Genomic DNA, 25,593 nt, shown 5'->3' with positions numbered 1-25,593 from the left:
CATCTGAGTCTGTATTTATGCAAATAATAATTTCCTGAGAATACCAAATTGTATTCACCATAATAAAATAACATATGACTTACAGGAGCTGCGGGGAAGTAGTTAGAAAGTTCAAATGGCTCCTCGGAAATCCAATGACCCAGCTCCAAAGACCACAGTACCTACAAGTGACACAATAAGCACAACATTTATTACAGATTCATTAGGCTCTTGGTGGACAATAAACCACTTTGAAGATGTAGCCAAAACAAAACAAAAAGCCCAGCAGTGAATGTGCGCTCCATAGATCTGAACCAGATGTGTCTTAAACACCAAAGTGCCATCAGAATCTCCATGTTGCATCGATCTTATGAATAATAAATGCTTGTTTAAGAAAAAAGTCTCACCATGATTAGAAATCTGGGTTATTATCCTATGGAGGCCAAATACTAAACATTACCCCAATAACAAACATATGAATTACTTTTTTAGGAATTCCAAGTTTCCAATTTAAGGAGTCATTATAGGAAATCCTCAGTAAATATTCCAGGATTTTATTAATTAAAAAAAAAAAAACATTTATTAGGAAAAGATAGGTCAGAAGCTTAAATTCAAAAAGCGACCCCTCTTGGCATGTGACTTTGTTTCTAAAATGGATGAGTATTTTCAGAAGTTCTCCTAAAGCACTTGAAAATCCTTCCCAGACTCTGGAAGGATAAAATGTCTCATAAACAAGTTTTCATTATTATTAATATTTATTATTGTTATTTCAACCCACATATTTTAAATGATCAAAACAATGGTTTTGTTTTTAATTCAGTAATGTTCAAGATTCTGTAGTCTTCTCTACTTGATGAACCAATTCCCTGAAAATCTGTTACTATTTCTATGAACCAATAGAATTTTCTAACAAAAATAATCAAACTGAATTACATATCCCACGTTTATTTTTTATCTGCAATTTTCATTTCTTACATTCAGTGAATTCACTCTTTTTACTAGAGTTGCTACATAAAGCTTAAGTTCTTTTTGCCAAATTACTGGGGATGAGAAGGGAGTCTTCCTGTTCGGTAGTTTCTAAGGTGCAGACCCATCTACGGGATATCAGTCTTAAATATTTTCTTTTCACAAAATAAAGCTAGTACTTTTCCAAGGTTGAGTCAGCAATATTTCATTTCCAAGAAAAAGTGAGCATGCTAGTGGAATAAAGACAATAACAAGATACAGAACCCGAACGATAATTCTGAACACTGGGCTGGATCTTACTTTAAACAGACACATTTATTTACGTAACAACTGCTTTCTTCAGCTCCCTATCCATTCATCTGGGAACAACTGACTGAGAGCCTACTGTGAATTAGAACCCATGCTAGGTCCCGAAAACACAAATCCTGTCCCAGAGGAGTTCACTCTCTGGCAGGAGGCATGAAGGCAAACCACAAATGGTGGTTTCTCAAAACAGTTCTGTGGGAACCTATAGAAGGAGGCAAACTAACTCAGTCTAGGAGAATCAAGGAAGGGTCCACGGATGAGGTGACATTTTAAATGGGGTCTTCATCAGGCAAAGAGAGACACAGTGGGAAGGGAGAGGACATTCCAGCACAGAGAGAAATTTCATGTGCCACGGCAGGATTAAAGCGGGTTCTTTTTTTGGCTAAAGGGTGCTTTGGAAGAAGTGGTAAGAAAATAGAGTTGGACCCTGCTTCCATCCGTGTGCATGCAGGGGCATTTGCACATGGCGGAAGGACTGCTGGCTGGGAGAAGCCGGACACAATCATAAGAGGCAAGAGAAAGAGCTCTGACGGTGTTGGGCCCCAGATAACAGGATGGGAATGGAGTATAACGCGGGGAAATGTGCCTTCATTAGAGAGAGCAAGTAATGGGTTGTGTCCTCAGAGACTCTGCTCCACATACACTTGGATCTGTGTATACACCAGCATTATGTCAGTTAAGTCTTTGTTTTCCCTTGATTTCTGTTGGCTAACCAACATACGTGTGTGTGTGTGTGTGTGTGTGTGTGTGTGTGTGTGTGTGTGTGTGTCTTCAGAAGATATGAGAAAAATGGTACTCTGAAATCATGTTTCTACCTGGCTCTTTAGAGGTGGCTAAAACATTGAATTAACACAGTGTTTACCTTACTTTCATCAGTCAGTGTATGGCATCATTTATAGAGATACACTGACATGTGTGTCCTTCCCTATACATCTGAGATTAGCCCATGAAATAACATGTAAAAAGTTTCAAGATCAGGGGCGCCTGGGTGGTTCAGTTGGTTAGGCATCTGACTTCAGCTCAGGTCATGATCCCACAATTCATGGGTTTGAGCCCCACTTTGGGCTCTGCACTGACGGTCAGAGCCTGAAGCCTGCTTCAGATTCTACGTCTCCCTCTCTCTCTCTCTGCCCCTCCCCTGCTTGTTCTCTCACTCTTGCTCTCTTTCTCCAAAAATAAATAAACATTAAAAAACAGTTTCAAGATCAGGTTCATTTCAGACATGAGGCAATGTGAAAGAATTAGTATACTGAAAAGGTACCAGTGAGAGAGAATCCAAGGAACCAGTCTTAAAAATGCATGTGGCATTTGAGTTCAGATGTAGTCCACATTAAAATGTTAATTGAATTTAACCTCATAAAAGAAAATCTATGTTCTGAGTTTGTCCCTTTCTAAATGACATGAAAACAAAACCAGAAGGCATTTACAGAATTTTGATAAGTGAATTAATAAATTTAATTTATGTAGGCATCCCAGGAATTAATATTGAACAGAGATAGCAGAAAACACTAATTTGATTGCAATGAAATCATTAAATCAGAAGTACAGTGCAAGCTTTTTGTTTCAGTTCTTTCATTAGCCAAACTTATCTTTACCTTAGTAGAATGTCCAATATTGGGAAAATCTACTTTGCAAGGCCACAGTTAAGGCTGTAAGTGAACTAAAAGGTGAACCCAACATTATTTCTTGTCATATATGAGATAGGATAAAAATAATTGAGAAGCTAAACTAAAGTAAGAAATCGGGTTGCATAAACACAGAGGATCAAATCCCATGCTTAAAGCCCTTAAAACGAGGGCCGACTTATTTCAACATCCACTGCAAATGAATCTAATATTTTTACATTTTAGAACTGTCATTCATAAAACTTGAACCCTGTTGGTGAATTTAAATGGGAGGTGCTTTCTTGCTTTATTATTAGATTCATAGCTACTGATGAGACAACTTTCCACAATGGAGGTGTGACCATGCAGATCATTCCACACCAGGCAAAACACAAATGGTCTTTTCTCATTTTATATAAATCTAATCATTCTATTTGAACAGCGCGAGTCGGTGGAGCTACGGTGAACCCAAGCCAGAAAATGGTATCGATAGTGAAAGCAAGTCAATCAGAGCATCATGTGCAAGGAAGACAATGAGGCCAGCTTAGGGTTCACACACAGCAAAATGAGCACATCTTTACCTTCAAAATCTCCCAATATTCCACATAAAAGGATGGAATTAAAAATAGTGAGAAAAGAGTCCACAGCAGATAAAACAGGGTGATATCTTGGAAGCTGCAAAGCAGATACATAAGTGACAAATGACTGAGAAGGACAAAGAAAGTTCGGACTTAAGTGTCTGGAAAAGGAGGTCAAGAGGAAGCACCAAAGTCCCTCCACACACTCCCTGAAAGGCAAAGAAACTGGTGGCAGTGGATGCCTCTGAAAATGGGGCGTCGAACAGGGTAAACAGGAGAAACCTCCTACCCCCTAGCCCACCCTCTGCTGGAACAACAGAAAAGCCAAGTCCCACAGGCTGTGTGAGAGCAGTGGTGGAAAGCATAGGGGAGACCTCTCCAGCCCTCCACCCACCCTCCCACCCCCACCCCACCCCCACCCCCACCCCCGTCCCCCCCACCCCCGGGGTGCCGGCACAGAACCCCGCAGGCAGGCAGGACGGCAGGACACCAGCCATGCTTTCCTGTACGCTAATCAACCCAGGGAAAAAAGACACAAATACCAACGCTCACACCTCAAACACCTCCATTCACATCTAATCGCCAATGAGCCACTCAGGCAGGCAGAGTTTCAATCAGCTTTTCAGTGCCTCATAACTGAACATGACTTTATACCCATTTGATAAAATCCTCTAGCTTGTAAACATGGACCAAACCAAGTAAGAATGGAATTTCTGGGATCACAGTGATGGAAATCCCTGGATAATAGCAGCTCTATAGACGATAGAGAACCAGTCTCAAGGGGAAGAAGACAAAGGGGTTCATGGGTGGTGTTCCAAGAATAATAAATGAGACTGGAAGGTGAACTGGTGTATAGACGTATTTGAGAGAAGAATTATAATGCTTTTAGAAATTTTTGCAGGGAGTTGGTGATAGGTACATACAAAACTAAGCAATCAAAATGACTGTCAATGATTAGCTCGGGAAAACCAACAAACAAAAATTACCAGAAATGAATCATAGTAACTTACATGGCTCAGTTCAAAAAGCACCCATATACTCATTCCTGTGTGTGTGTGTGTGTGTGTGTGTGTGTGTGCGCGCGCGCGCGCGCGTCAGTGTGTATTTACATGCAAAATAAATGTTAAAAATCATAACCATATTGAGTACACTGGGGAACAGAAGAGTGGATAATACTAAAAGACAGCTATACAGGCATACTATGATCTTCCTCAGAAGGAAGTCAATGTCTCCAAGTAAATTAAAAAAAAAAAAAAAAAACAACAACCAGCAAGAAAAGCATTTTATTTAGAAATACGTAGGCAAAATATCAGAATGCTAATTTAGGAGTGAAAATCCAGGCTGGGAAACAGCAAGGCAGGAGGGTAGGCCATTTTTTTTTTTTTTATTATAAAGCCTCATAAATTATACTGGATGTTTAAAAACATGTAGGTTGGATCATTTTGGACTTACAGTACAGAGAGTTCTCATTTAACTACCACCTAGATTCCTCTATTGTGTGATCATCCAACTTAACTTTGCTCTTCTCTTTCAAAAGTGCTTTTGCAACTAGAACTGGCTTGTCAATATCTAAAAAAAAAAAAAAAAAACTTGCTGAGCCTGTAATTGGAACTGAGTTGAATCTATAGATCAAAATGGGGAGAACCAAAGAGAAAGACAAATACCATCTAATTTCATTTATACGTGGAATCTAAAAATAAAAACAAAACAGAAATAGACTCCTGTATACAGAGAACAATCTAGTGGTTTGCCGGGGTGGGGGGAGGAGAGGAGTAAGGGGATGGGAAAACTAGGAGAAGGGGGTAGAAGGCACAAGAATACGACGTACAGTATAGGGAATGACAGTTAGTATGTAATGACTTTGTATAGTGACTGGAGCGTGGCTAGATTGATCATGGTGATCACTTCCTAATACACATAAATGTTGAATCACTTTGTTGTACACCTGAAATGAATATAACATTTTATGTCAGCTATACTTCAAGAAATAAAAAGGAGAAGGGAGAACCAACCCACAGCTTAAAAAGTATACATATTAAAAAAAAAAAAAGTATACATATTCACAGGCACCTGGGTGGCTCAGTTGGTTAAGCTTCCAACTCTTGATTTCAGCTTAGGTCATGATCTCAAGGGTTTTAAGACTCAGCCTCACGTCAGGCCCTGCACCAGTCAGTGTGGAGCCCGCTTGGGATTCTTTCTCTCTCCCTCTCCCCTGCTCACCTGTGCACAGCACACACACACACTCTCTCTCTCTCTCTCTCTCTCTCTTAAAATAAACAAATATTTTTCAAGAAACGTATCCATTTTCCCAATTCATGAACATAGTACATCTCTCTTTTTATTTAGGTCTTCTTTGATTTCTTTCATAGTGTTTTGTAGTTTTCAGCATAGACCTGCAAATATGTTGTCAAGATTTAAATATTTTAATTTCTGTGGATGCTAATATAAATTTCATTTTATTTCTTTTTTTAATTTAATGTTTGTTTATTTTTGAGAGAGAGAGAGAGACAGAGAGACAGAGTGCCAGAAGAGGTGGGGCAGAGAGAGGGAAACACGGTATCCAAAGCAGGTTGCAGGCTCTGAGCTGTCAGCACAGAGCCTGATGCGGGGCTCGAACTCACAGACTGTGAGATCATGACCTGAGTCAAAGTTGGACACTTAACTGACTGAGCCACCCAGGCGTCCCATAAATTGCAATAAAAAAAATCAGGATTCCAGTTGTTTATTGCTAGTACACAGAAATACAACTGAATTTTGTATATTGAGCTTGCACCATAAAACCTTGCTGAACTCACTAGTTGTGGGAGCTTTTTTGTAGATTTGTTGATGTTTTCTATGTAGCCAGTCATGTCTTTTGTGAATAAACAGTTTTATTTGCTGCTTTCCCAATCTGTGTGCATATTTTTTTTAGCTCCATTATTGCACTAAGACCGGCCCCCCCAATACAGTGCAGAAGAGAAACAGTGACAGCAGTACAATTACTTGAACTCCTTTGTGAGGTAGATGGATTTGATTTGTTAAAAAACAAAAAAAACAAAACAAACAAACAAACAAACAAACAAAACACCACACACACAGGAAAGCATAACCCCAAAGTGTTTCTGGGCATAAATGAATGTATCTATGTATGGAAAGCACTGTATTTCTTCACTTTCAAATTTAAAAAGTTCATATTGTTATTTCATAGTGGTGCTGGCTAGTGGTCATGGTGCTTTTACTAACTGCTTCGACTTCCTTTTTTTTTTGTTTTTCTAACGTTTATTTATTTTTGGGACCGAGAGAGACAGAGCATGAACGGGGGAGGGGCAGAGAGAGAGGGAGACACAGAATCGGAAACAGGCTCCAGGCTCTGAGCCATCAGCCCAGAGCCCGACGCGGGGCTCGAACTCACGGACCGCGAGATCGTGACCTGGCTGAAGTCAGACGCTTAACCGACTGCGCCACCCAGGCGCCCCTAACGTTTATTTATTTTTGAGACAGAGAGAGACAGAGCATGAACGGGGGAGGGGCAGAGAGAGAGGGAGACACAGAATCGGAAACAGGCTCCAGGCTCTGAGCCATCAGCCCAGAGCCTGATGCGGGGCTCGAACTCACGGACCGCGAGATTGTGACCTGGCTGAAGTCGGACGCTTAACCGACTGCGCCACCCAGGTGCCCCAAGCTTCGACTTCCTAATCTCCAAAGAATAGTTAGAAAATTCAGTGGCCGGAAGTACTGTAGCTCATGATCAGTAAATGTCACTTTTATTTTTATTGACTTATTTTGAGAGAGAGATAGAAGACAAGCAAGGGAGAGGCAGAGAGAGAGGGAGAGACAGAATCCCAAGCAGGCTTTGTGCCATCGGCTCAGAGCCCAATGTGGGGCTCGAACTCACGAAGCTGGGCTGAGATCAAGAGTTGGACATATAACTGAGTGAGCCACCCAACGGCTCCTACATGTCACTTTCCAAACCAGAACCAAATTAATTTCTCTTAACGTTAATTCCTTAATATCTAATAATTTCTTAATTTTTCCTATTTGCATAAAAAATTTTCTTCAGCTAAGAAAAAAATTAATTTATTCTGAAAGCATTTAGTAAGCAAAAACACTAAACAAGGTACGCTCAATTACTAACTTCTCAAAAATAATTTTAAAGAGAGGAAAAACTGTGGAATTATTTCAATGTACAAGTGATGAGCGAAGGTTGGGAGTGAGAGAAAAGTGGCATGAAATAGTGATTTTGGGTTGAGCTTGAAAAACTTAATGACTCCAAATGGTTAATGACTGACTGCCAGTACAAAAATCACAGCTGTAACATAAAGCTGATTTAACTCACTTAAAAGCATTATTGGTTGTGTTGAAAACATTAACATTCACAATTTTTTACTGTAATATTAACTGTATTCGGAGATTCTAAATGGCCAGCTGAATCAGTCATTGTTTTTGGACCTCTCCCTAGAGCTTACTACCTACCATATTTAATTGGTAAATTCAAATGCAGTTGTAGCACTAACAACACTCGTAAGAACATAGCAGGTATGGACAAAGAGGGCCTTCTTTGTGGGAAACATCAATAATATTCTTTGCATAGGGGCGCCTGGGTGGCGCAGTCGGTTAAGCGTCCGACTTCAGCCAGGTCACGATCTCGCGGTCCGGGAGTTCGAGCCCCGCGTCAGGCTCTGGGCTCAGAGCCTGGAGCCTGTTTCCCATTCTGTGTCTCCCTCTCTCTCTGCCCCTCCCCCGTTCATGCTCTGTCTCTCTCTGTCCCAAAAATAAATAAAAACGCTGGGAAAAAAAAAATTAAAAAAAAAAATAATCTTTGTATATAAAAGACTTCATGTTGTTCAACATATCCACTGATGACCTTATAATCAAATCTGACAGACAGAAACTTATGCCTCAGATTTAACCTGTGGGAATCCAGTCAAATAGTTCAAAAGCTTACTTCAGGCTCTAATCACTGAGAAGAGATTGGTGTTATCTGTACTGCTCTCTGCCCTACCCATTCTTGCACCCACCAACTGCGGGAGCTGTAAACGTTTATGGAGGTGTAAAAACATCTATTTAGCATTTGCAAACCTCTTCTTCCTTAAAAATTTTTTTATGGTTATTTAGTTTTGAGAGAGACAGAGACAGAGCATGGGTAGGGGAGGGGCAGAGAGAGAGGGAGACAGAATCCAAAGCAGACTCCAGGCTCTGAGCTGTCAGCACAGAGCCCGATGCAGGGCTCAAACTCAAGAGCTGTGAGAGCATGACCTGAGACAAAGTTGGGTGCCTAACCCACTAAGCTACCCAGGATGCCCTCAAATCTCTTCTTTCCTATAGAAGAGGAACAAAAGTAGTAATTACTAATCTTTTGCTATTTTAAGCTAACAAGAAAACAATACAAATCAAATTACAAATGTTTTCTCATCAGAGTTTATAGATTCTTAGTCTCAGTTATGAGTAATTAATTTGCTCAAACAACAACATCTTAAGAGAAGTCGCTACTATGCACATTGTTTTGACTTCTCCTAGAGGGAGAATAACATTTGTGTTTTTTCCACAACTACACAATATAATGTTCTGACACCACGGAATCCAGGCAACCGGGTTAAGCCAATCTCCGTCTCTCTGCAGCCCTGTGACAAAAGGCGAGTTAGTTAACCTTTCTGTCACATGAAAACATTATCCATCATTTTAAGTTACAAATGTATCCATGTAGCTAATGAAATAGTTGTGGCAATGAAGTTATTTCTAGGTTAAACATCAGGCTTAAAAAGTTGGGGCTATCAATGGTATAATTTTTGACAAATTAATAGGGCATATAGGGTGCTTATGTCCCAAACACTTAGGAGCCAGAAAACAGAGGAGGTCTGGTCTTCCAAAAGGACCAACTTGAACTGGCAAAGTTTCAAGGCAATAATATTTGTTCCAAAATAAGCCATTCCTCTGTTACCAACACATCTTTTAACATCAAGAAATGCTTTACATGATTCCACAGTTATTTTAAAATATAAACCTATTCCGCAGATGAAATGCCTCCCTCAATGAGGCAATGTTCCACAGATGATTTTTAAAAATTGAGTTGCCATTCTCAAAATACATAATTAACTGTTTTAACGTGTACAGTTCAGTGGCATTTAGCATATTCACTTCTCTCTCATTTCAAAATAACCATTCTGGGAGTATACCCCGTACCCAGCAAGCGGCCTCCCCATATGCCCCAGTCCACTTCTCACCAGCTGGCTGTCTCTGCACGTTTGTGTATTCCACAAACACCATAGCTGACGAATCAGACATTATGCGACCTTCTGGGTCAAGGTATGATTTGAATGAAGGCTACTGACAGGTATCAAAAATGCTTGTTTAATGACCATAATTGATATTTATTGAGAACTTACTCAGTACTTTATTTCGATGACCTTTCGATCATTTTGCAGATAAGGAAAATGAAGCTTCGAGAGTGTAACTGCCTTACAGGTCACACAGCCAGTGAACGGCACTCTCGGGGCGCCTGGGTGGCTCAGTCGGTTAAGCGTCCAACTTTGGCTCAGGTCATGATCTCATAGTTCATGAGTTGGAGCCCCGCGTCTCGGGCTGTGTGCTGATGGCTCAGATCCTGGAGCCTGCTTCAGATTCTGTGTCTCCCTCTCTCTTTCTGCCCCTCCCCTGCTCACATTCTGCCTCTCTCTCTCTTAAAAATAAATAAGCATTAAAAAAATATTTAAAACTCAGTCTCTTATCTGTTAACCTTTCAAAAGCACATACAGTGGTGGGCAGCCACAGAATAAAGTTATCCAAGTTTAAGGTGGTACAAGATAAAAATATTCTCTAGGCTATCTCTACAAGTAGATGCCAGGAAGATTACGGGCTATGAATTGAGGACAGCCTGACTTCAAATTTAAAATTCACCATTTTCAATCACTGTGACTATAAGCAACTCACTAAAACTTTTCAAGTCTCTGTGCCCACAGTGGAGTATTGTATTGACATGTGGAGAGAGTCGAAGCCTCCTGGCGGAAAAGCCCCTGTCCCTACATTGTCTATGTCTGGAAGCAGTGCCACCTCGTCCTCCAGAAATGGCCAGCTGGTCTCTAGAACCTTCTAATTCAGCACACAGTCCTAAGGCCAGCAACCTGCACATCACCTGGGAGCTGGTAGCCAGTGAAGAAGCTTAGGACCCAGACCTACTGAACTAGAATCTGCATTTAATAAGACCCCCAGAGGATTCATCTGTTATTAAGTTTAAAAAGCACTCTGGCTCTCTCAAAAAAAAAAAAAAAAAAAAAAAAAAAAAGTGGCAGGAAACCAAAACCTTAATACAACCTATTTAACCAAGACAGATAAGATAAGCAATAAGGTACCAAAAATAAGTAGTTAAGAAGTCTGTTTCCTTTTTAAGAGATACTGACAGAGACTAAATACCAGATAGAAAGAGGAAAAAGACGCCGTACATTGATACGTGCTCAAAATATTGTTACAAAAAAGTTCCGCTATATAGTACACAGGCACTTAAGTGAGATTTATGCCGCTCATAGCTCACCTAATCTTTTCCAGCCGGAAAAAATGAAAATGGATTATTCTTGGATGTTAGAGCTTAACGGCCACTATGAGCCACTTTTTACACATTGCTAAGCAAAGACCAGGGTGACCCAGCATTTCACCAGCATACTTCCATGTGAAGTCCAAACATCTTTATAAATAACACAAGCTCGTACTTTTCTTATCAAAATGAAAACAAAGAAATAAATATAACACATTCCAATGTAACTAAAACAAACATCAGAAACATCACTTCAGTGTATGAAAAACAAAGTAGAAATTATTATTACCATCATAGACAATAAGCCAAATATTATGGCTACTAAGAACAACCACTGTTTCTTATTCTTTCTGTGAATTTAAGTTGTAAAGATTTTTTTTCTTAAATGAGAGCATCAGGTCATCTTATTTTCATGAATTTTAACAAGAAAATCATGAACTGCATGGGTACTTTCATAATTTATAATGATGTACAATGTTTTTTATGACATTTTTAGCTCATCAGAGGAAAACAGAAGTTCTGGGGATTTTGTAATTTTTTTTTAACGTTTATTTATTTTTGAGAGACAGAGAGAGACAGAGTGCAAGCGGGGGGTGAGACAGAGAGAGAGGGAGACACAGAATCCAAAGCAGGCTCCAGACTCTGAGCTGTCAGCACAGAGCCCAATGCGAGGCTCGAACTCACGAGCTGTGAGATCATGACCCGAGCCGAAGTCAGGCGCTTAACCGAGTGAGCCACCCATGCGCCCTAAAAGTTCCAGGGATCTTTAAAGAAATAAGTATGTTTGGTCATCTACCAACTCACTTACTCATTCAACAAGGATGTATTGTGTTCCAGCTCCACCCTGGGTCCTGGGCCAGGTGAGAAAAGACAGGTACAGTCTCTGCTCTCAAAGAGCTTGTATTTTGCTAAATAACCAGGTCCGTTAAAGAAATTCTGCTTTTATGTTTGAAGGAGTCTCTTGTGCCCTGGTCTCTTGTGCCTAGTCTCTTTTGCCAAGAGTCAGTCTCTTTTATTTTGCCCTAGTCTCTTGTGCCAAGAAGGGTATGGCTATCTCTAAGTAAGTTGTACCAACAAAAAATATTGTTTAAAATTTAACAATTGAAACAAACGTTCTACCACAATAAAGTATATATGGCATATCAGAAATCGGTGAAGGTCAAAGGATACAAACTTCCAGCTACAAAATAAACAAGTAATGGAGGTGTAATGTACATCATGGTGACTATTTGAAAATTGCTAAGACAGTAGATCTTAAAAGTTCCCATCACAAGAAAAAAAAAATGTATGGTGACGGATGTTAAATAGACCTATTGTGGCAATCATTTCACAATACGTAACAAATGTCGAATCATTATGTTGTATGCCTGAAACTAATACATCACTTACACTTCAATTAAAAGACTGTGAATAGAATGAAGTATTTGTATACTATTCTTTCTTGTTTTGTGATTTATCTGATGAAACCAAAATTAAAAAAAAATTACATAAGGGGGTTTGGCTGGCTGAGTTGGTGAAGCATGTGACTCTTGATCTTGAGGTTGTGAGTTGAAACCCCACATTGGGTGTAGAGATTATTTAAAAATAAAATCTTAAAAAAAAAGAATTACATAAAACAAAATTTGGTGGAGAGGTATTTCTCTGTGCACTGAAGGGCACTCTCCAGTGGTCAGAAAGACAACCAACTCAAAAGAACTAAGGTTTCTGTCATGGAACTGATAACTCTACCATGCATCTAAGGCAAGCTATTATTTCAGTGGACAAAACCACTTTTAGTTACAAATTTCTCATTCTCTGGTAAAGAAAAGCCTAAAAAGTTTTCTGTAGAGAACATTCCAGGGCAATGAATTTTAGGAGAAATGTATTGTGTAGATGACACATAGGCAGTGTCAGGTAGCAAAACGTACAATGTTGTCAACTACAGTTTTGAAGCACGTATGCTAGTTGTCTAAAATCTGGCATTTCTTACATCAGCTCTCTTCAAAACCTAATGTTATCACTAAAGCCTAATTCACAGAGGTTCTTTTTTTTTTTTAATTTTTTTTTCAACGTTTATTTATGTTTGGGACAGAGAGAGACAGAGCATGAACGGGGGAGGGGCAGAGAGAGAGGGAGACACAGAATCGGAAACAGGCTCCAGGCTCTGAGCCATCAGCCCAGAGCCTGACGCGGGGCTCGAACTCACGGACCGCGAGATCGTGACCTGGCTGAAGTCGGACGCTTAACCGACTGTGCCACCCAGGCGCCCCAATTCACAGAGGTTCTTATGCAGACACAGAGTTCAAGAGTGATGTTCTTTGGCAATCTCTTTTAACTTGGGGACAGAGCTTAGAAACCTAAAAGAAGGGAGAACTAACAATGTCCCCACCATTACTGACAGATACCTAAAAGGACATGCAAATGACAGATAGCTAAAAACTATGTTCAAGAAGTCCCAGTGCCTCAAATCATGGCTGCATTTTTCTTTTTTTTTTTTTAATTTTTTTTTCAACATTTATTTATTTTGGGGACAGAGAGAGACAGAGCATGAACGGGGGAGGGGCAGAGAGAGAGGGAGACACAGAATCGGAAACAGGCTCCAGGCTCTGAGCCATCAGCCCAGAGCCTGACGCGGGGCTCGAACTCACGGACCGCGAGATCGTGACCTGGCTGAAGTCGGACGCCCAACCGACTGCGCCACCCAGGCGCCCCTGGCTGCATTTTTCTGATGAGAACCTCAAGTTAAGATATTCTGTGTTGTTACTGAAAATGAGAACAGTTTCACTGGGCGTCAGAAAAGACAACTGGGGAACTCAAAAGAAAGTTGCAGAACTGAGATAAAGATGCACCTGTAAGAACAGCTGAAATTTGTTTCTAAAAATGAGCTTGGAATTTGTGACGCAACTCGATATCAACCATAGTGGAAGTCCTACAGTCTTCAATGGTAAGGCAAGAAAGAGATTACTTGAGGTTTAGAAAAATTAAGAACTGGCATGAGATGTGCCAAGTTAAACAAACACAGTGTGGTCCCTGATGGCGATCATTTTGAAAGGGATGGGCAGCGATGTATCAAACAAAGCTGAATCTCTTGATTTGCTGATTCTCAGCCTCATCTATTTAAACTGTTTGCCAAATATGGCACCTTTTGTTTTAATAAACATAACCTCAATCTAGTTTCTTCCTTCCTGCTACACCAATAGGTTCAGGTGCTCCACAAGCACACTCCCAACTCGCTGTGATAAAATCAAATTGTCAAGCGCCGGAAATATCATCTTTCAGCTGGCCACCTCCCAGAGCTTTCATCATATTTCATGTTGCCCCATCCAGCTACCAGGACCTATGTCTCTGATCCACTTGCAACAAGAGATCTAGAAATAGTTGTGCCATTTCCAGCTCTTTACTTACTGTTCAACCTCCTCATCATTGCACTTGCTGTTGCCAAGGCTCCTGAGAGCAACCATCTGCTCAAGTCCAACGGCTGGTCCTCTGCCTTCACAGTATTGGTCTTACAGCGTTTGTGTGTGTGGTCAAATACACTCTCCTTCCCGAGACAGTTCCTCCTCTACCTGAGCATCACACTCTCCTCAGGGCCACCTGATGTTTCTCAGTCTCCCTTGCTTGCTCGTCCTCCTCTTTCTCAACTGGTAAATGTGGCACAGCCTGGGGCTCAGTGTTAAACTCACTTCTCTCCTCACTATACACTCACGCCCTAGATACCATGGCTTTTGTTCCATCTATGCACTAATGGCTCCCAAAGGAATATGTATAGTACTAACCTTTACCCTAAAAACACACACACACACACACACACACACCCCTATGTAATATTGTGTGATATCTCTACTTGAATGCCTAATAGGAATCTCACACTCAATATGTACACATCAGAATTTCTTATTATACCCCAAACCTCAAACATTTTTCTCCCCCAATATTTCCTGCCTCAGTAAATGGCACCACTATCTACCCGCAGAGGCTCAGGTAAAAAATTTAGGTAGGAGCCATCGTGACTTCCCTAGTCCCACATACTATGTATTATCAAATCCTGTTAGATCTTCCTAAAAAGTACACCAGTCTGATAGCTTCTCTGCATTATGCTGGTCATGGCCATGGTAATTGCTGACCTATCTGATCAAAACTGCCTCCTTCTGGTCACTCTGCTTACTGTTACCTTTTTGCGATCCATTCCTTACATAGAAGCGAGAGAGACAAAAGCCTGTCACTCTCTAGTTAAAATACTCCAAACACCTGATCGTGACCTCCAGAGCCATGCTCTGGTCCCTGAAAGCCTCTCCAAATACCTCTCTTCCTTCTCCTCACTCAAAATGCCTCAGGGCTTTCTCTTCCACACAAAGTCTCAGCTTCAGGACCTGTGCACTTGCTTTCGTGTTGTCAGGTGTATTAATTTGGTTCTGTCTAGCACTTTATAACATTAAAGAATGAATTATTAACATAAAGCTATGAATTCCAAAAAATGGCGAAGGAACCTCACTCATACTATAGTCAATGGCTGTGTCCAGAGTGACTTCACACACTTCTTGCTCTCAAAAACAGCTCTCCTTTCAACTGTGATCATCACGGTCCTGTTCACAAACCTTCTCAGATATTCTCATGAAAGGCAGCACCAAAGCCCTCAATTTTCCAGGGCAATCACCTTTTCTCACCTGTCCTCAATCATGGGATTATGGAACTAGGAAAGCACTGTGCCTCCAATGCTGGGGGGAAAAAAAGCACACCTGAGGAATTGCCAGGATGAACCAAAGGGATGGCAGACAGGGTGGGGATGTGAACAGGACCACCTATGCCCTGGGGTGCCAAGGGTCGGTTCCGCTGCATCTCATGTGAGGCTCTGCAGAGCAAGAGTGCGGGCAGTTTTCAGGAACTACTTCAGTGAAAGGAGTGAAACACCACAGTCTCTCCACAAACAGAATCCATTGTGTGAATAATGAAAGGTCATAACGCAGGTGCACTTTGACATGACTACTTACAGCCACTGCTTTGGAGGATGCCTTGAGGAAGACTGTTTCAAAGATCCACATTCAAGTCAGACAAGTTTTTTTTTTCCCCCCTAATGTCTCCATCACTAAACACAAACAGGGTCCTTCTCTGTTGCAAAAACATTCTGTAAGAACCCAGTGAAACAGTGGATATGAAAATGTTTTTTAAAGTTTAAGTACTTTACCAAGCTATAATCTGTGGCACAGTAAAGAGAACTTTGGAATCAGGCCAATGAGGGATCAAAGAACCAAGCTGTAGACCTTAGTCAGCTTAGTATTATAAGTGCCTAGCACATGGTTGTAACCAATAAATGTTAGAGAGAACTTAAGAAAACAGCTCAAAAACCTTAGTGACAAATGTGGTACACCAAGTTCATTCTGTCTAAACCTTATTCTTAGAATGTGCTCAGAAATTAAGGTAGAACAAAAAAAGAGAGGGAGAGAATGGTTTTCAAGATGATTCTTTTTAAATAGTCTTGAGAAGGCAATGTAATGGACTAAAACACCAGTGACAATCCTACACTCAAGGCCCGGTTCTACCACTGGTGATAACACCAGGAGAGCAACTCAGCTTCCTCCTGGCAAACAAGAGGCCCAGACTGGGTGAACCACGGGCTGCATTCTGATTATGACCTTCGATTCTATGTTTGCGCCAATTAACTCAGACGCACCGCTTACTGAATTCAGCGCGAGGAAGCCAACATTAAATCACATTGTTTCAAGAAAATTAACTCATTATGACATCATCTTTTGATTTATGAAACACTGATTATAAAGTGTTTTTTGTTCTTTTGTTAATAGTTAAACTGTCCTGAAATCTGGCTGTAGAACTGACCGAAGTTCTTATTTGCATTTACAACTGATCTGGCTTTAAAACTCTGCCATCAAGTCTTGTTCATAAGCTGTTCGGAACCAACATGTTTTGACCTGAATACAGGCTGAATGACTCATCAAGTCCTATGCTGTGTCTTTGAAAAGGAGATGGGGCTAAATTCATTGGGAGCCAGAAGGAAGAAGCCTTGTTCACAGGGTCTCCCACTGCCTTTCACTGAACATGAAGAGTTACAGCTAAGTCAGGGGAAAAGGGTGGAAACACCAAATACATGAGAGGCAGAAGACAGGGTCTCTAAAGAATTCACACAGCACTATGCTTAAACACAACATGACAAAAAAGCTTTGGTCTACAGGGATACTTTGGTCAAATCAATTTCTTTATTTTTCTGTTGTGTTACTTCCTGTCTCCCACGAATAGGAAACAGAGCAACTCCTGACACGGTTTTCTATTTCTCTGTATCTGCCAGACAATTCAGTCACGAAGCAGGAAAAGCACAAGTTATTCTCTCTGCTGAAAACAGCGGGCTGAACAATGGGAGCACTAACCGCTGTAAACACGTAGAAATTGCCAACACGGGCTTCAAAAAAAAAAAATCTTTTTTTAAATAAAAAATTCAAACTGAAGTTTGTTATAAAATGACCTTTTTTTTTTTTATATGACTAACTGGGCCACATACAACCATCTAATTTTAAAGAACTGCTAGAATGCTCCTTTACAAGCAATTTCCAGAGAATACCACACAAACCCTAAAATAAAAACATTCTCAGTAATGTTTTTCTTGGAGGCAAGCTTATACAGCTAGCCAAAAAGAATATTTTAAGAATCCCCCAAATTGCATTGGGGACAAGGAAAAAAGGAGGGGGACCACAGAGAGAAAGAGAGAGAGAGAGAGACAGAGAGAGTCATTCCTTTACACAAAGACAATGTGGTCCTTGAAGTATATCATATGGACGCTTCAAATCTTGATCCTAAAAGAAACCTGAGATATGGAATTCACATCTCAAGTCATACACAAGTTGCAGATGAACATTATACTGTGTACTGAGCTTTAGAAATTATGTGGGCTGGCTTTACTAATGACAATGGAGGCTATCCTCTCTCAAAAAAATTTATCATGCATGAGTTTGAGCCCCATGTTGGGTGTAGAGATTACTTAAAAAAAAAGTTTATGTTTGTGCAACTGCAGTTTTTAATATATATTTTTATATGTTTGTTTATTTTTGAGAAAGAGAGAGAGAGAGCACAAGTTGGGGAAGGAGAGGGAGACACAGAATCTGAAGAAAGCTCCGGGCTCCAAGCTGCTGACACAGAGTCTGACACGGGGCTCGAACCTACAAACCATGAGATCGTGACCTGAGCTGAAGTCAGATGCTCAACTGACTGAGCCACCCAGGCACCTGTGTGTGACAGCAGTTTTTAGGAAATTAAAGGAGGGAGGCCATGGAAGAAGTCACTATCTTTGTCTTATTTAAGTGACATAAACAGGGAAAGAGATTCGGTTCATTTCTAAACTTTTTTTTTCCCTTAAGAGTGCAAGTCAGCAAGAACCCATTAAAATCAATAAACACGCAAGGCCAGCTAGAGGAAACATTTCCCAGTCATCCCCGGTGTGGCATGAATACACAAACAGGCATTTTACTTTCAGCCACAGCCGATCTGGTCCTTCTCAATTTCTTAGGAATTGGTACTTCTCACAAGGAAGTGTTTAGGCATCACTGGTAAAGCAATGTCTGTCGCTGTTTTCTTAGAAAGATACGAATGCCAGAACTATCACTCTTAAAATGTGAAAGTGATCCCTTTCAGCAATTGTGCCCTGATGGTTCTGGAGAAGGCCAAAGTATATACGAAAATCAGTACTACGGTGGCTTTGACATAAGTGGAGTTTCCAATTATACTGAAATACCTCCGGATACGCAAGGGTGCCCTTCTCAGGTCCCTCAAACTCCTACGTGCCTGCGGTGCTCAGGAGCCTTCACGGATGTTCCTGGGTGCTAACGAGGACGAGCTGGACTGTCCATGGCAAAGATACCACTGGTCCAGAGAAAAAGTATCTTTTTAAATTGTAGGGTTAATGCAGCCTTTCTGTGCACGAAACCCGTGACACAGATAGTAATTGATCCCGGTAGCTCTTTGTGGGAATTGGAGACACTGTCACTTCTGTTCTAAGGCTGGCATTTGTCAGGTTCTTTCTGCCAGTCGCTGCCGTGAGCACTGTATGTTTAACTCCCAGCGCTCACATAATCCTGTGGGGGACGTGCTGTACGTGGCTCCATCTCACACACTGGGAAGTGCGGCTTGGTGAGAAGGACTTCTGTTCCCAGCACCCGGGCAGGTCAACCAGGTCTATTCCAGCTTTGTGCGGGATGGGGGTTCAACTTTCGGTTGGTGAAATCACCAGATCTGAGGCTGGCCACGTAGCCTGGCGTCGAACTTTCCCATAGTCAATTATCTTCCTCTTGTTTCATGTTATCATCCTACGAACTGTGAAAACATCAGAGGCCTGGATCTTGTGTTACAGTCTTGTGAGTCTTCTATTTCAAAATAATCTTAACGTAAATGTACTGCCAATTGGGACATTGTAAATGATGGTAATACTATAATGGAAATACTTGGGGACCTCCAAAGAGAACGCATATGTAGCCCTATGTGTGCGGATGTGTATTTTCACTGTAGGTATTTAAACAGTGAATCAACTTGCATAGGTATTCTCTCTGAATAACTATTTGTTGATTTTGGTCTTCCCAGCAGAAGGTAAGATAAAATATATGAAACTGTCAGAAGTCATACCTTACAGAAGTAACAGTGGCTTGATCAGTAGCTTAGTACGGGAAAAGTAACAGTAAATGTTCAGGTCACTGCTTCATCACTATTTAAAATCACTATACTGGTATATGCAGTGTGTTAGTTAAAAATATTAACTGAGGGCGCCTGGGTGGCTCAGGCGGTTAAGTGTCCAACTTCAGCTCAGGTCATGATCTTGTGGTTCATGAGTTTGAGCCCCACATCGGGCTCCGTGCTGACAGCTCAGAGCCTGGAGCCTGCTTCGCATTCTGTGTCTCCCTCTCTCTCTGCCTCTCCCCGGCTCGTGCTCTGTCTCTCAAAAATAAATAAACATGAAAAAAATTAAAAAAAAAATTAAGTGAATGCTTTCATGCACTATTTTGCAAGCTTTAAAACTCAGAGGAAGGCTCTCAGGGTTCAGTACTGTTACAGTTCTGTCTCCGTCCTGCCTTTGTTCTTGTCTTGGAAGTCCACACAGCTGGCCCTCCCTCTTCAGGTTAACCTAGCTCCCTGCCAGCATCACCCAGTAAGCATGAAGGAACATGGACAGCTTCAAAATAGTCAGAGACCCAAGGTGAACTATTTTATTCTTTATTGTTTTCTTAATTTCTCAATTGTCTTTCTTCTTGTTTATAATCAACAAAGCCACCTCTGAAGACAAGAAGTCCTAAAGGAATGCATTGGCAGAACTGGTTCCTTCGGGATGCTCTAAGGGAGAATGTGGTCCAAGAGTCCCTTGGCTGCTGGAAATCCTTGGCATTCCTTGGCTTGTAGAGACATCACTCTAAGCTCTGCCTCTTCACATGGCCATTTACCCTCTCCATCTTTCTAAGCTTTCTTAAAGCTTATCCTTACAGAATTCAAACCAATTAAAAGTCAGCAACCTGGGGTACAATGAAGCGTGGAATATGGTGCTTCAGGAATTAATGCATTTGTACTTATGGCAGAATGTACTTGTACTTGATTGCAGAATGACGCCCTCCCCAAAGCTGTCTACAGCTGAGCCTCCAAATCTGAGAATATGTTACCTTCCATGGTGAAAGGGACGTTACAGATGCAATGACGTTAGGGATCTTGAGATGGGGAGCTATCCTGGAGGATCCAAGTTGGCCCCATGAGACCATAAGAGTCCTTATAAGTCAAAGATAGAGGCAAGAAGTCAGAGGAGGTGTGACAAAAGAAACAGAAGTCAGAAGGATGTGACTGCTGGAAGGGGCCACAAGCCAAGGAATGCATGTAGCCTTTAAAACTGGAAAATGCAGGTAACAAGTCTCTCCCCTATAGATTCCAGAGAGAATGAGGCACTGACAACACCTTGGTTTGAGCCCAGTGAAACCTATTTTGGACTTACAACCTCCAAAACCGTAAGAGAATAAATCTGTGCTGTTTTTAAGCCAATACAGTTCTGGTAATTGGCCACAGCAGCCACAGGAAACTAATGCAGTACCATGGACCCTTTAGAAGAAGAAATTACTCAAGGTGGTGCCGCCTTATGCATATTTAAGAGAATTGCTTCCGGCCTGGCTGGTTGACCGTCTGGCCAGGGTCCATGGGTGACTTGTGTACTCTTGGTGCTACCAGCACTTGGAATGTAATCAGTGGGAGCCAGAGGGAGCAGAGGCCGTTGCATCAAACTAGCAGGGTTCCTCTTGCCAGATTCATAGTTCAGGTGACTCCCGGTGTGGGATGGCATGTGCCACCTGGGCTGTGTCTTGTCTTGGCACTGGCTTCTCTCACAGGCTTCCTGACGCCTGTCTTGGTGCACAAGATGAAAGGGAACCCCGCGATAATAGGTTCCTCTTAAATCACAAAGGATCTTTGTTAAACCATCAAGTCCCCTCACGACCTGCAGCCTATCCCTGAACCCCAACCTCCTAGTATTGTCCAAATCAGAGAGTGTCTTGCCACCCAGTCTAAGCTGTGGTTTTTTCTCACTGGGATACTAAGGCAACAATCTGCCGGCATATACTCTGATGCTATTCTTTCTTCCCCATGGTAAGTTCTCCACACAGCAGCCACCACCCTTTGAACAACACAGGTCAGAGCATCTCACTCCCTGGGCATAAACTTTCTGATAGCTCATCATGACATAAGGAATATAATCCAAGTACTTCACCAAGGCCAAGGTGTCTTCACCATCTGGCTCTCTTGTCTCATCTACCACTTTTCCTCTTGGTGAACCTCAACACACTGTTCCTGCCTTTGAGATTTTGCCCCATTGTAGCAGTCAGCACTTCACAAGGCTAGATCTGGAGGGCTGACTTTGTAGGAGCTGTCTGGAAACGCCAACAGCTTGACACCTGGAGGCCTGGGGTCCTGTGGGAGAAGGGGGTACGTCTGGTGGAGGCGTACCTCAGGGCAGCCCCACTGAGGGGACTATCCTACCCTGAGGCCAGCTGGTTCACCAGAAGGCAGCCCACAAGGCAAGAGATTCACCCACGTTGTGGCAGGCATCACTGCTGTCTTTTATTACTGAGCAGTATTCCACAATATGGAAGGATGGTTTGCTTATCCATATTCACCCACTGAGGGACATCGGTGCTGTTGCCAGGTTTTCGTGATTATGAGCAAAGCTGTTACAAATCTTCAGGTACAGATTCTTGTGTGAGCATGAGCTTTCATTTCCCTAAGGCAAACACCTCAGAGCCGGGTTGCCGAGTGACATGGTGAATATACATTGAACTTCATGTAAAACTTCCCAACTATTTTCCAGAATAGCCTTTCCACCTTCCACCCTCACCAGCAGTGTACAAGGGCCCAGGTGCTCTGCATCTTTGCTGGAGGATCTGTTGACATATTCTATTATTTAGCCGTTTTATTAAATGTATGCCGGTACCTCACTGTGGCTGCAAATTATATTTCTCTAATGATATTGAGCATCTTTTCACCTTTGTATCTTTGGTAGAGTGTTCAAATAATGCTTATGGGATGCACCTGGGTGGTTCAGTCAGTTAAGCATATGACTCTTGGTTTTGGCTCAGGTCATGATCTCATGGGTTCATGATATCGAGCCAAGTGTCAGGCTATGCACGGACAGCTTGGAGCTTGCTTGGGGGCTTCTCTCCCTCTCTCTGCCCCTCTTCAACTTGTGCACAGTCTCTTTCAAAATAAATACATAAAAGATTTGTTTTGAAAATGCCTTTGGCTATTTTTTTGTTTGGGTTGTTTCTTATTTTTGAGATTTGAGAGTTCTTTATAGAGTTTTGATTAAGTCTTTTACCAGGTGATACATGGAAATGTTTTATATTGGGTTCCTTATAATGTTCTTCACAGAGTATAAATTTTTACATTTGATGAAGTGTCATTTATCACTTTTCCTTTTACACATCATGCTTCTCATGTTGCATCTGAGAACTTTCCACCTAAATCTGGGTCATGAAGATTTTTATCCTGATTCTAAACTATACATGTGTATACATAAATAATCAATTTGTCTCTATTTTCAAAGAATTATTCTGAGATTTTATTGGGAATGTGTTGAATCTGTAAACTGTTTTGGGGAAGAACGACATTTTAACTACACTGAGTCTTCCAATCCATGAACATAGTATGTCTCTCCCTTTGTTAGTTCATAGATTGTTTTAAACCCGTGTTTTATAGTTTTCAGCATACAGACCCTGCAGATATTTTTATGTTAGATTACACTTGAGTATTTCAATGTTGACGCTGTACAATTACATCTTTGTATCCTGGTAATATGTTCTAGGAGTTTTTTTGTAGATTTCTTGGGATTGTCTACATGGACAATCATGGTGTCTACGAACAGACACAGTGCCATTTCTTCCACTCTAATCTAAATGTATTTTATTTGATTTTCTTACCTGATTGCACTTGTACTTCACTCATTCACTCATGTGACCAAGTGGCCCAGTTCTGCCTGAGCACTGGAAGTTCACCAAATAACACATTCGACTCCCTGCCTTTCTTTTTTTTTTTTTTTAATTTTTTTTAACATTTTATTCATTTTTGAGACAGAGAGAGACAGAGCATGAACGGGGGAGGGGCAGAGAGAGAGGGAGACACAGAATTGGAAAGAGGCTCCAGGCTCTGAGCAGTCAGCCCAGAGCCTGACGCGGGGCTCGAACTCACAGACCGCGAGATCGTGACCTGAGCTGAAGTCGGACACTTAACCGACTGCGCCACCCAGGCACCCCTCGACTCCCTGCCTTTCTAACGTGTAGTGGTTAATCCCACATATAGTAACCATATGTTAAATTTGCATCTGGCTCTGTTTCTATGTATTATTAGGGGGAGAATATTGGCAGTACATTGAGCATAAACATGGAGGCAGCTAGGGAGTTGGTCTTTACGCATGGCAACAGTAAATGCTGATTCTCATGTCTGACTTCTCTGCTCAGAGTCCCAGAAGAATAGGTCGGGTACAGAATCAGGCACAGATGTATATCCTCATAAATGATAAAGAACATTTTTTCCTCTGAGACACGAGGGAAGGAAGAGCTAACTGATAAAGATACAGAAACATTGTGAATTGACGAAAAGAAGGCAGGGTATTCATTCATGGAAGCTGGAGTTATAAATGATATTTCTTACAAATAAATGTGGATCAGTACAAACACATAATGAAGTATGGTAGTCACCAACTGTCACCAATGAAAATCGTACTTTTGTGTTGGGGGGATAGAATTTCAAATTTTTCCACTTCATGACTTTAAGCGCTAATGTCACAAACGTCTCGGACCAGAAAGCTGCAGGGTTAAGTCATGACCCCGGAAAAAGACCAGAGCCGTTCTTAAAAATCCATCTGTAGCTTGTTTGTGTATTATAATTCTACCGGTTTAAATTAACACAGAATTAATATAATACATTGTGAGGGGGGAGAGGAAGGAGGGGGGATATGTAGCAGAAGCAATATAGTAGTAACACAAGTCACAAATGACTGTACTCTCATCAGACGTCAGTGCTTTGGAGTGACCATAGGTTGAGGACCAAAGTAAAAATAGAAAGAGTAACAATCTCAATTTCTATGAATAAAGAAAACAATGATTAAAAAAACAATCTACCTTCAATGCACAGAAATAAGGGCAAGTAATGTTACAGATAGATATGCGTAAGATAAAACATATCCAAATGGGATTAAATGAACATGTTTCATCCTAAGTAAATCCATCTGTAAAAACAATCACTGAATTCTTTTGGCTTTTTAAACCATCACTAACATAGGTCACATTATTTCTTGGTCAAACACAGAAGAAAGTTCATTTGACTGTGAGAACACGCATTTTGTGTTTTCATTCCAAGCCTGTTCTAATCTTATTTCTGCCAGTGGCTGAGGTCTGTATCTGGACGGCCACTCTTCTGCTCTCGGTCCACACGCCTGCTGCCGGGCGATCAGCAGTGGCTGAAGGTGGAGACCCAAAGGGAGAGGGGGGGGTTCAAGGACACAACAGGAACACGGTGTCTACTGCTCATAGGAAAGTGTGCAAATTAGCCAAGTGCAAATCTAGTGATCTAGTGTCACCGTCTTGGGGAGATTGCGTCTATCAAAACACCTTCTGTTGTAACATATGTACGTCCAACATTTGCTCACACAAATGCTTACCCACTCATAAGAGAGAACCCAGCAGCCACGGGCAATTCCCAGCAGCACATTCAGAGTGCGCAGAGGCTTGCCGGCGAGCACATGGGTAGTAGTTTCACACACTTCCTGGGCAAGTGAAAAGCCCTTCAATGTGTTCACAACCTGGATGACGATGTTCTGTGTTCTGTTAAACAGGGGGGAAAAAAAAACCAACAAAATGGCTAAGTTTCCTACATATGAACAATAAGGTGGTAAAACTGAATCGTAATTTCTAAGAACTAGAAAGCTAAAATTCTACACTGATCTCGGCCATGGAACTCCTGTGTTAATTTCTTTATGGTCAATGACTTAACATTTGGGGAAATTCAAAAACTTCAGCTCTCAACTACAACTATCTATTTGAATAGCTGAGAAAACGGCCCCAAGGTAGAAGTGGCTCCCCACCCACCCCCGCGCCCAACGCCAGGGAAGCTGCCAGCACCACAAACCAGCCTCTGCTTTTCCTACCACACCACACTTCCTTCT

At 41.5% G+C, this 25,593-nt stretch overlaps 1 protein-coding gene across 8 annotated transcripts in view; it reads right to left on the bottom strand.

The window, feature by feature from the left end:
- Positions 1-25,593, bottom strand: part of MCPH1 (microcephalin 1) — a 276,612-nt gene that overhangs the window by 142,695 nt on the left and 108,324 nt on the right. For 6 of the 8 annotated variants that reach the window (XM_047855480.1, XM_047855479.1, XM_047855478.1 and 3 more), the window contains 2 exons: positions 25,090-25,252; positions 84-161 (listed from right to left, as the gene is read on the bottom strand). In XM_047855480.1, the coding sequence (XP_047711436.1) occupies positions 84-161; positions 25,090-25,252 (241 nt within the window). The remainder of the gene's footprint in view (positions 1-83; positions 162-25,089; positions 25,253-25,593) is intronic. The other 2 variants (XM_047855484.1, XM_047855483.1) reach the window with 1 other exon arrangement.

This window comes from Prionailurus viverrinus, chromosome B1 (assembly GCF_022837055.1).
Source record: "Prionailurus viverrinus isolate Anna chromosome B1, UM_Priviv_1.0, whole genome shotgun sequence".
Lineage (NCBI taxonomy): Eukaryota > Metazoa > Chordata > Mammalia > Carnivora > Felidae > Prionailurus > Prionailurus viverrinus.
Note: the sequence above shows the minus strand (reverse complement) of the source record. Positions and strands in the feature narration are given on the sequence as shown.